At 37.6% G+C, this 13,252-nt stretch overlaps 1 protein-coding gene across 3 annotated transcripts in view; it reads left to right on the top strand.

Moving 5' to 3' along the window:
* Ddr (discoidin domain-containing receptor 2) overlaps window positions 1–13,252 on the top strand; it is a 529,507-nt gene that overhangs the window by 393,996 nt on the left and 122,259 nt on the right. For all 3 annotated transcript variants that reach the window (XM_076523238.1, XM_076523242.1, XM_033472527.2), the window contains one exon: window positions 11,589–11,728. In XM_076523238.1, coding sequence (XP_076379353.1) covers window positions 11,589–11,728 — 140 coding nt within the window. The remainder of the gene's footprint in view (window positions 1–11,588; window positions 11,729–13,252) is intronic.

Genomic DNA, 13,252 nt, shown 5'->3' with positions numbered 1-13,252 from the left:
CGAAGCCTAGTTCCGCTCATTGGCTCGATCGCCTCGCGCCAGCCGAGCTCGCCTCTCATTGGTCACTGTTTTTCGTTAATAACTCGTTAACGATGCCTCGGAGAACATTTTTGTAAAGGAAAAAGTTGCTTCAAATGGCCCGAGGAAACCGCCACTTTCGGATTGCGAGACATTTTTGGGACACCCTGTATATACAGACAGAATATACAGAATCAGACTCTGCCGTCCAGAGAAATAGCCTCGCGCAGAATTCAGCCGTACCTGAAAGGTTAATCTCGATCCGATCCGAGCTCCAGGAATACAGTGCACTATACGGTTAATCAGTTCGCAGTGGGAATCCCCGGTAAGACTGCGCAATGAGTTGGCACCGGCATGCTAAAGCCAAACCCGAAAAATTGTGTTGGAAGTTTAGGGTGCCGGGAAATCATGGAACTTCTTGAACCGACGCCAGATAATCTACAGAGCGTTCGGGCGGCCGGTCAGCGTTGAACTCGCGGGGGGTGTGGATTCGTCGAGGCGTCTTCCGGGCTCGTAGTTTCAAGCGAAAATAAAATTTGCCTCCGCGTCGAATCCAGGTGTGTGTAGGCCAGGCCGGAGATAAGAGAATCGTCGGAGGAACCGTCGCGCCGGTCGACTGAGAGAGCTCGGACCCTCGGAGGCAAACGTGTTCCATGCCGTACTCGAATCTGTTCCAATTTACATTTATATTGAACCGCGGGCTAGACTGCGAGCCACACGGCTGTTTACCGACTCCCAGGATACATTTGTGTCTTTCCATTTACGCGCGGCCGGGACAGGCCGGCCCGCTACCCGACTACGTACTCCAGCTTCTTAAACTTTTAAACCCCGTCGCGTCGAGACTGCGTGCAGCCTCTCTCGGCTCTCTTTACACCGAGCCGTGGTTCCTCTTCCTCTCTTTCTTCGAATCGAGAGAGAGAGAGAGTCCCAGCGCTCTACCGACTGAATTTGATTCCGCTCTAAACCGCTCAATGGTAATTCCTGAGGCTGTTCGTGCTATATAACATCAATGTACTCTATTCTTTCTAACGGTACACGTAACTTTGCTCGAGAAGTAGGTCAAAAGGCAATTTTTGTAAGTGTATTACAGCTTTAATTATTATTACTATAATAATAATTAAATATATAATATAATATAATATAATATAATATAATATAATATAATATAATATAATATAATATAATATAATAATATATTATTATTTACATAACTTAGTTATAGATATAATAATTATTATTTATTATTACAGCTTAAAAAAGCTGCTATAGTATGTGTATGGTATGCATCGTCATAAGATAAGATCATCAAATGCTGTGTGAAATTTTCAATTGCCTTGCCTGGTTACCGAGACGCAGCCGTGAAAGTTGACGAATAGTTTGGGGAATCCAGTACAAACGGGGGAAACAGTATGGAGAATCTGAAACATAGGGTGTCCCAGAATTATGGTACTTCCGGGAAATGAGGGTTTCCTAAGATCATTTGAAATAACTTTTTCCTTAGCAAAAATGCAATCCGCGGCTTTGTTTGCCAGTTATTAACGAAAAACAGTGACCAATGAGAGGCGACATCGCTGGCGCGATGCAGCCGAGCCGACGAGCGGTCGAAGCCCAGTTCCGCTGATTGGCGCTAGGCGAGCTCGCCTCTCATTGGTCACTGTTTTTCGTTAATAACTCGTAAACAGAGACGTGGATTGCATTTTCGCTAAGGAAAGAGTCATTTTGGACGACCTCAAGAATCACTCCTTTATACTTCGCATTAGTGATGCAAAATATTTTTGAATTAATTATTAGGCTTGTCCTCCTGAAATGAAGAAGAAAATCAGAATTTTTCATTTAATAATTACCTTTAAAATAAATTCAGAAAACTCGCTCATTTCACTCCTTTCGACCTGGAACTATAACGAATCAGACTCGTGTTGAAAACTTCATACATAAATCGAATTATCCAAATATAAATGAGCCGTTTATTTTGAAAGTGGCACAAGTCACTTTACCGTAATGAAAAGTGGTGATTTTTTAATGTTTATACGAAATTATTTATACCGAGGAAAATATCAATATCCTGAGATAACAAATACAAGTAAATCTTCTCGAAAGTTAGCATCCATATTTTGAAACGTGTTAAAACGCAAACCCTTAAATATATCGACTTAAAAACAATGCCACTTTCAAAATAAACGGCTCAAATGTTATTCATTTCTTCCAAATCCTGAGCAAATTTGATTCATATGTTACCAACGTCTATGTAGCAATGAAAATACACAAAGAGACATACAAGAAGCAAAAACTGGTTTGTTCTATTAGGAAAATTATTAACACTAAACCCACCGAGCCGTTTGTTAGACTTAATTAATGTCTTAATACAAATATGCATTATGTTACGGTGAATAGTCGAAATACATGTCATCCTTAGAAAGCAAGTCAGTTTTAGTGCTCGGTAGGTTTACGGTGAAAGACAAAGAAGCGCTAATCAACGCAGTAAAAGAAATCGCAGCGCGGATGGTTAATGTGAACAGGAGAACGATGGGTCAAGAGGAGAACAGCAGCGGGAACGGACGGAATTCGCCACGAGCGAAAAGTAGTCTAAAATCACGCTGTTGCTTCGAAATCGCCGGAATTCAGTGGGATCTGACCGGGCAAGTGACAAGGCGAGGCATCGACGGCGCGCAACCCTCTTTACGAGCGCCATTCGCTCGGTCGTATAGTTCCAGGGCGGTTTAAGTGAGAAAATCATCAGGCTGCGAGAGTTCCAGCGACGATATACGCGCGCCGGTGTTTATCTTACGACCCTTCTGAATGTTCGGAATTGATGGTAGATAGCGGCCGAAGGCGGCGTCGGCGTCGGCGGCGGCGGCGGCGGCGACAGGAAACTGGAAACTATTTACTCGAGGGACGATATTAAGGGTGGGGCTTATATGAAAGCGGATAGATCAGACCGATATAATGCCGCGGTGCACACCGGGTCTCGAACATTGTTGAGGGTACCGGAAGGGACTGTGTCACAGGAAAATCCGAAGCCAAAGGGGTAGAGCGCGGATACCGAATTGAAACGGAACGATTCAGACCCTCCTAAGTTTTAATAAGCTCGATGGTCCCTCGCCGCGTCTGCTGCAACAGCCCAAGAGCAGCCCGTTCCTTCTTCGATTCCCTTACGACAATGTCGAAATGGAGCCGGCCTGTCCCAGCGTGCTCAAGGAACCCTCGTTTCTTTCCCGTCTCTTTTCCTTCTTTCATCCGGCCGCCCCGGCTGCCACCCTTCCCTTGGAGAATTCGTCGAGAACGAGAGATAAAAATCTGCGGGATTTGTAGCGTAAAGAACGGATCTTTGCGAGGCAGCGCAACGCGACGGTGTATCGTGTATTAACTTCTCACTGTCTTATGAACCGCGGCGCCATGGTGATCCGGATCGCGGAATCGGTCATACAGATCCTAAAATATCGATTTTCTCGTTTCGATATTTTTTGCGATATTATTAGATTGGTGCACACGAGAAATGACGGATTTTTGTACGAATAGTAAGAAGTTTATCGGTTTTTGAGTGCGGGAATTGATGAGTTATTTTACTATCTTACTTATACTTATTATTATATATTATTATTATATTATTATTATATTATATATTATATTACATTATTATATTATTTTATTATATTATTATATATTATTATATATCTTACTATATCAATTTTCTCGTTTCGATATTTTTTGCGATATTATTAGATTGGTGTATACGAAATTACGGATTTTGATACGAATATTAAAAAGTTTATCAGTTTCTGAGTGCGGGAACTGATGAGTTATTTTATTATCTTACTTATACTTCTTATTATATATTATTATTATATTATTATTATATTATATTATATTATTATTATATTATATTATATTATATTATATTATATTATATTATATTATATTATATTATATTATATTATATTATATTATATTATATTATATTATATTATATTATATTATATTATATTATATTATATTATATTATATTATATTATATTATATTATATTATATTATATTATATTATATTATATTATATTATATTATATTATATTATATTATATTATATTATATTATATTATATTATATTATATTATGTTATATTATATTATATTATGTTATATTATATTATATTATGTTATATTATATTATATTATATTATATTATATTATATTATATTATATTATATTATATTATATTATATTATATTATATTATATTATATTATATTATATTATATTATATTATATTATATTATATTATATTATATCTTACTTATACTTCTTATTAAAACTACAACGGGATTGGTAGAAAGTATACTTAAACGTAAATCGCGGATTAGAAGGTTACAATCGAAGGAACTTCTAATTGTATCGATCACATGTTGAGATCGTCAACGGTAATTGGATAGAGGCTTACTCTCTCAATTTATTAGCTTTTAGATCGCAAGCACTGCCATATTCCAACAGCGTTGAGAATCATCTTGACTTCGTGGAGCAGCGACGTTCGAATGAACTGAAAATCTTGCGTTGGACGATTAATTAAAATCGGTAGCGCCCGTGTAACGTCCAGCGGCAATGAAACTTGCGAATTCCAAGATAGTGTAGGAGCAATCATCCGTGTAACCGGTGTGTTGGCCGGCGAAAACGAAAAACACAGCTGTCAGCGGTGCTGACGTTTCGCGCGCTCCAGCCCCGCCGTCCAGACTTAACTAAACTTCCGGCGGGCGGTTCATCCCGGGAATGCGAGGCAGCCCGTAGTATTCCCGAATTCGCGCATGCGGCCGAAAGTTTGGCCAGGAAACCGCAGCCACCGTCTAGTTTAAAGGCGGAAATTCAAAGCGGGACCGCGAAAAGTAACGGAGAACGGCTTCGGAAAAACGCGCAACTCGCGGTGCTCTGCCGCGCTACGCGCCGACTTTAGGGTTATTGCAGTCCGTTTTCAATCCGCATACTCCCGCGGGACGGTGCATCCACCGGTGCACCCACCTGAATTCCGTGTAATCTAATGGCAGAATGCGTCGAATAACTGCCGTTGCGGCTCGCTGCCGCAGAACTCTTCCGGTCGTCCAAGCGTGATTCGTTACTCTTGCCGCACTGACACGTTCGAAATCGAATAATTTGGGAGATCGGGGAACATGCCGGATAGTGCTTAGTCGAAGATCACGTATATAGAGATAACGGTGTCTTTATGTTGGTGCTGCGATATATGATGAAAACGGAGCATTGAAGTACAATCTATATAATATAATAATATAATAATATATTTTATTATAATATTATATTATTATATTATAATATTATATATATATAATATATATATATATATATTATAATATATTATTATATTATTATAGATAATAATATATTATAGATATTATATATATGTTTATTATTATATTATATATTATATTATAATATAATATACAATAATATAATATTACAATATAATATAATAATATTGTACTTCAATGCTCCGTTTTCATCATATATATCAAAAATTTATGAATATATATATATATATATATATATATATATATATATATATATATATTCATAAATTTTGATACAAAATAATATTGTACTTCAATATATATATATATTGAAGTACAATATTATTCTATTATATTATATTGTATCAAAATTTATGAATATGAAAGAACTTACTCAACTGCATTAATTTGCTAGCGTGGAGAATCAAATGCAATCACTTCACCAATACAGAATGTCCCAGAACTATGTTAACACCCGGAAAGGGGTGATTCCTGTGGTCATTTGAAATCACTAAAATTAATGTAATAATAACTAAATTTTCTCTAAGGAAAAACTTACTTCAAATGACCTCAGGACCCTTTCTGGGTGTTAACATAATTATGGGAGACCCTGTATAACGTAGAGAAACTGATTCTCTCAGCTTGATTCACTCCTTGATATCAAACTAATAAAATGATAAACGCTTAATATCATAGAAAAGTAGTTGTTCGGTTATCCGAATAAATCAAGAAAACTATTTGGTTACAATGCTAGACTTTTGCATTGGATCATATAGAATAAGATTGTAGTTGTATCATCCTTTGGAAAAGTTGTCTATTAAGATATGTGTATCGATTACTGTGCCCGTTAAAGTGACGTCCGCAGTTTTCGACAAATTAAATAGTTTATTGCCTGTGTCGCACTTCTTATTTGAATTATCCATTTGAATTATTTCAAACATTTTATTTCAAACACTGAAATATAAGTACGAACATTTTCGTAAGTGAAATATGTAAACAATACGAAATATTTAACTAAGTATACATAACAGTTTTTGAGCGAGTTACTGTGCCTTTGAAAAGATGAAAAGTTAGTTACCGCATGTCAGTTACCGTGTGCGAATTTCTGTACATTGATCTAAATAATTACGGTGTGTAATTTTCTATACGCTGCTCTAATTACCGTGTTCCAATTACTGCGATCATTTCTAGGCAATTAATTCTATAATAAAAATGTAAAAACGTGGAAAATTCTGTATTAAACTACTCAGCTTAATCTATTATTCATGTTTCAATAAACACTTTTAACGGATCGTTCACGTGCAGCTTTTACCTCCAGCGTAGCGCAAATATAAACGTGCCCCATGCAATTCGCCAACAGTTTTTTCGCCGATCATCGAGATTTTCGAGATTTTACTCGAATGTCGGTTAGTGCCCGATGCGATTCACAAATATGAAAGTCGAATGAAAATTGATTTCCCGCGTTGAGGCATTAAAACGCAGGCAGCATTGCATTTAATTTATCTTTATATTTTATTGCCTTTTTATGATTTGCGATATAAATGCAGAAATATTCGCAATTTAATGAATACCTAATGACGATCGCCGTGAATTCAGAATTCTTCCGGGGAATTCGCAGAAAAATTTGTTTCATTTATTCACAAATTTGTCGAGGGTAAAACGGTGCTTTATTAATTTTTAATCGACCTCCGTTCTTTTTTTTATTTCGACGCGACACGTGTGCACGATTTAATCATAAAACGACCTCCCTCTGTTTCACGGCATAAGTAACATCGTGGGGTGGCCGGCGACCCAAAATAGAATCTTGATAATTAAAATATTATTTATTATGATAATTAAGTTAGTATTATTATTTATTATAATAATTAATAATTATATTTTATTAAATATCTTTTTAAATAAAATTGAATTTTTAATATTTAAATTTAATTAATTTAACTACTATTAATTATAATTATAATAATTATTATTTAACTTGATAATTAAAATATTATTTATTATTTCTAAAATATAAAAAAGAACAAGAACTCAATACCAAATTTATAAAAGAAAGTTCTTTTTATTTCTTTATAAAGTACGGCATGGATTAGAAGGATACGGAAAACCTTAATATTTAATTATTTATTGACACGTTTGCAGAGAAATTAAGAATTTTGCGGGGTCGCCGACAAATCTAGGGTTTAATGATGAGTGTGCCGTAGTGATTGAATGCAAGGTTTAAATAAAAACAATGAAACGAATTCTTTGTTGGTGTTACTAGGATTTCGTTGTTCGATGCTTACTCTGCTGCATAGTAACTCTATCTTATTTTATTGAACTGACAGTGCTTCATATTTTAGAGGCATTGTAGCACCTCCAGTTACCTTGGGTGATTAAACTTTTACCATACTATCGTAAAGTTACAGCACTCCGTGACGCTGGATGGAGTCAGCGACTTGAATTTCTAACCATCCAGAAACTGCACGCTACTATTAACATGTCGACAGTTCGAACCAAACAGAAGGCTATAATATTCATCGATCTCGTAAGAGGTACAAACTCGCACGTCCAACTACCCAGACATTCTATATTAAATGTTAAACCAGTGTGCTTCGAGTAGTCAGAAGCTTTACTTTATCAATATCCCGTCTGTCAGTGAAATGAATCGGTTGAAACGATCTTTTACTGTGGCTACAGTTAGCTGTAATTAAAATAGCGTTTAATCTTATTGAAACATCGCAATCGAAAATCAATCTACTGACACAATTTTTGGAGAAGAAAATACCGTGTTTGTTACTAAAAATACAATTACTGTGAAACTATTAACCATCCAACCGCGGGCAGCGTGAAATTCGCGTACCTAAATATTTTGTAAAATTTATCATCGCGTCGACCGTGCTTTTTATAAAGAAGAAATATTGGGAAATTGTTTTTCTCGCTTAATTGTGTTTACACCTCTCTCTCCCAGAAATGTTTGGAGGTCGGAGTTGAAACCGACAGATCTCTATGTCGCGATTCTTCGTGCATCGCGGCGCGTTTTTATAGAAACTCGGGGCAGTGGCCAAAAAAAGCAGCGGCCAGCATGCCGATGTAGATTAATATGAGTTGCTAGAATAAAGACGATGACTTAATAACTTTTCTATTTGTAATTTTTTGCCACGATTCGAAGGCAATTCCGAGGCCACATGCCACGGTTCGATGGCAATTCCGAGACCACGTGACACGATTCGAAGACAATTCAGAGGCCATATGACACGATTCGAAGGCAATTCGGAGGTCACATGCCGCGATTCGAAGGCAATTCGGAGGCCACATGCCGCGATTCGAAGGCAATTCGGAGGCCACATGCCACGATTCGAAAACAATTCGGAGGGCACGTGACACGATTCGAAGGCAATTCGGAGGCCACATGACACGATTTGAAGACAATTTAGAGGTCACGTGACACGATTCGAAGGCAATTCGGAGGCCACATGACACGATTTGAAGACAATTTAGAGGTCACGTGACACGATTCGAAGGCAATTCGGAGGCCACGTGCCACGATTCGAAGGCAATTCCGAGGCCAGATACCTAGTACCTACCACGTACTGATTTGCACCAAAACACCATTATGTCATTGTCTTCCAGGAATTCGCGTCGCGTGCCGCATCACACGTTCGGCCGACTCTTAGCATCGACGTAGCAATAAATTACACATGCATAGGACTACCACAGGGAAATTCACAGTAACTCGAAATTTGGCATTTCCGGGAGAAATTACTGTATGCGTTGTACATTTTTATAATCAGTTTTGTATCAGTAAATTTGTTGTGTATCAATAAAAAGTTGGTAAAATGGTGGAACGTATAATTGATTGTGATAACGATAGTGACAGAGAACTTTTATTGCAATCACGGCGTAGTGAAAGAACTATCGGTAAGTTTCATTTACTATTTTTTGTTAAATGAAATAGTCACATTTTCTGAAAACGTAACACAATATTAATAAAAATTTGTTCTGCTTCTTCGATCGTGTAAAGTATCGTCCGAATTAGTACAATTAAACATTTTTATGGTAGCAGTTCTTTAAATTCTATTATGTTTCATAAATGTTGTAAGAAAAAAGGGGTCAATTCTGTGTCATAATACAAAACTGTCTTGAGATAATTATTATGCTCAATGGGAATAACATTGTGTAATCCAGTGGTTGCACATATTCAGATACATTCCACCTGTTGGTTAATTTGTCTTAAAATTGAGTACTGGCACCTGACGCGCATCAAATCAACGTACATCGAGAGAATATTGTTCTGATTGTGCGCCCGTAGCTGAGACTCAAGAAACTTACCCTGACCGTCTCTCGGTAATATATTCATTACAAATACAGTTATGCTGTTTGCGAGAATCTTCAGTGAGAGAGAGAGAGAGAGAGAGAGAGAGAAAGTGAGAGAGAGAAATAGCAATGGAGAGAGAGAGAGAGAGAGAGAGAGCGAGAGAGAAATAGCAATAGTGAGAGAGAGGGGAAGAAATAGCAATACAGAGAGAGAGAGAGAGAGAGAGAGAGAGAGAGAACGAGAGAGAAATAGCAATACAGAGAGAGAGAGAGAACGAGAGAGAAATAGCAATACAGAAAGAGAGAGAGAAAGAGAGAAATAGCAAGAGAGAGAGAGAGAGAGAGAAATAGCAATAGTGAGGGAGAGAGAGAGAAATAGGAATACATAGAGAGAGAGAACGAGAGACAAATAGCAATAGTGAGAGAGAGGGGGAGAAATAGCAATACAAAAAGAGAGAGAGAGAGAGACAACGAGAGAGAAATAGCAATACAGAGAGAGAGGGGGGGGAGGGAGAGAACAAGAGAGAAATAGCAATACAGAGAGAAATAGCAATACAGAGAGAGAGAGAGAGAGAGAGAGAGAGAGAGAGAAATAGAAATAGAGATGAGGGAAACAGAACCAGGAGAATGCCGGAATAGATGACTTCTATTTTTTCCTTCATTTGTAGAGAAAGCTCCGGAATTCAATGCAGTCACAGATTGCGCGAAACGCCTACTATTTCGCATTCAGCTGGCAATTAATTAAGGTAACATTCAAAGACCAGCTGTCGTTCGGGCGAAAATAGGTTGCGCGCCGGAACTTTCTGCTAAAAGAGCCCCGCGCAATTTGCAACAAATGCGACCCTGTTGAAACAATTTGTTCGTTTGATGCGAACGCTTCCCGCGCTGTTCGTGCCACGCGCAAACAAATTTCGCGTCACGCGCGGACCACGTGGATTATTTATGTTGCAGATTTTATTGTCCCCTTTATCGGACGGCCGGCGCGTGTCGATGGAGTAATCGGATCCGACAATGTAAAATGTCATTTTTCAGATCCGCCAACTGCCAACAGAAACACTCCCCCGCCTGCGAATGAAATGCTCGAACGATTTGCCCGAAATTCCAGTTGCGAAACTATCTGCCGGCCCGTTCACTCCGAAGGCTTATTGTTTGCAAACAACGGAATATCTGGAAATGATTCTGTTACAACATTCATTCGGTATTAGGAGAATATTTGAAACGTAACTCGGAACGTGAATTTATTTCGAACGTAAGCCGCGGAACGTTTTAAAACACGTTCGCAGTCATACTTCGAAAGTTCATGAAATTTTAATCGAAGCAGAATTTGAAAAATATAAATATAATATAATATCATATTTATAATATTACTATAATTATACAATAATAATATAATGATAATAATTTGTAACATAATAATGATATTGTGAAATATTTCGAATCGAAGCTTCTGACAAATATTCAGTTATGACTAATATTCAATGTTTAGTATTGAAACTAAATAATAATTCAAGTTAAATTGATCTTTTTAAATGATACAGTAGACAACTTATTTGCGTTTTCCATGCAGAACCATTCCGAATAATCGTCCGGAAATAACCGAGTAGCGAAGTATCTCAAAATGAGAGCATCAACAAATTGGTAAAATTACCGAAAGCAAGAGAATATTGAGCATACATAACTCCTTTCGTTTTCCAGATATCCAATTTGATAGTTTTCGAGCACCCAACTCCGGAGTAGCATTCCTCTTCTCGAACTCGTGTATCGACCGGCGAAGGAAATGCATGCAAATTGTTTTCGTGTACTTTGCACGTATACAGAATTTCATCAAAATTGGTGGGAATCCAATAAACCTCCTTGTCAGTTGGCATTGACACGTGATAGAGGATAATCTCGAAGTTTACTCTGAACCGATAGCATGGAATATTTTGCAGATTCGTATGTCGTGCAAGCAAGAACAATTTAGAAATAATCCACCGTTTTCTTTCTGTTCTAGGGTACGAATGGGTCGGTTGGAGAAACGACACGCCCAACATGCTCGGACGACCCGTAGAGATCACCTTCGAATTCGATTATTCGCGTAACTTCACTGCCATACACCTGCACACGAACAACTATTTCACGAAAGACGTACAGGTATGCTGTACTTCCTTTCAATTATTATTAACCCTTAGCACTCCGAACCATTCTGGACGTTGGCTACCAGCTACTCAGCGCCACTTTTCGGCAGAAACGGGCATTTACAGACCCTCGTATTATTTAGTGTGGTTTTAGAACTAACTAACATATTATAATGATATTGGACTTATATGAATTGGCTGAAATTGAGAAATTTGCAAAAAAATCAATATTTTATTTTTTATAATTTTGTTATTGTTTGTTTTATAATTTTGTTTTGTTGTTGTAATCGCTATCTATGCGAACTCTTTCTCTCGTCGCCTTGTTGCTTGGACGATATCGCTATCACTGCTATCAAAACGATAGACTAACTGTAGAAGAGAACCTTCTACAGTTAGTCTTTCTAACATATCTGTATAAACGTCTATCCGGAGCTCATCTTCGCTACTACTTGTGTCATGAGACTCATTCGTGTTTGAACGTTTTGCCATTGTTCTAATAAAAAATATGAATAAATACATGGGTTGAAAATTTCTAATTGTTATTATTAACTCACAAGATGATATTTACCGAAAAAACTTTTACCGAACAATTTATTTACCAAGAGAAGAATCACTCTTCCGATTTTCTCACTGGTTAGATCTATCTATACCGCTCGACGCTTCGAACCAGACCGAGTTCAGCTTTGAAAATCTTTTCCTCCAGATTTTATGATTATAAATCTCACTATACGGTGCGTGCTATGTTCGCATACCGATCTTTCTTCTACAAACTTGCCTTATCGCTCTTTTCAAGTGGCGCCTTTGAAGTGCTCGGACCGTCGTGAGCACGCCTCTCACGTTCTCGTCGAAACTCGCTGACATTTCTTGTATATATCTTAGTAATTTTACTATATTTTGATTTGATTTCTTGTGCCATTTCAAGAGAAAACTTCAGGGAAACATGCATGTCCCAAAAAGTTGCGCTGAAATAACTCAATTCCCCGTAATCACTAATAAACTTTAATGTCCCACGAGAGGGGACATCCGAGTGATATGCTAGAATTACGATGTCCCACGAGAGGGGACAGCGGAGTGCAAAGGGTTAAATTATACATAAGCAGCCAAGAAAGAAAGTTAAAGGACGAACATTTTCTTTGCTTCATATCAAGTACAAAGATAAATAAAAATGTTCAAAATTCAATACAAGTATTCCACAATTTCGCTCAAAAACGAAAATGATCCTTCATATCGAGCTCGCGCACTATTTCCTGTCGGAGCGTTTAAAGAAAGAAATGTTCGTGCTTCATTGTTTCGAAAATTTGCTCACCCGGAGTTATTGTTAAATTTCACGAAATGTAAACTCTGTTTAAATGTATTCGGGATTCATCCAGAATTCGACTACGTACAAAAATCGCAGCACAAAGGCCGCGATTGTTATTTTTCTCGGACAAGAGGCCGATTCAATAGCGCTCGTTTTCCACATCCACTGTTATACATTTACAAGCCGAAAATAATTCAAAACGCAGTTTGCATTTTTCTGTGCGCCGTGACTTTCGCGCGT

This window comes from Megalopta genalis, chromosome 1, assembly GCF_051020955.1.
Source record: "Megalopta genalis isolate 19385.01 chromosome 1, iyMegGena1_principal, whole genome shotgun sequence".
NCBI lineage: Eukaryota > Metazoa > Arthropoda > Insecta > Hymenoptera > Halictidae > Megalopta > Megalopta genalis.
Note: the sequence above shows the minus strand (reverse complement) of the source record. Positions and strands in the feature narration are given on the sequence as shown.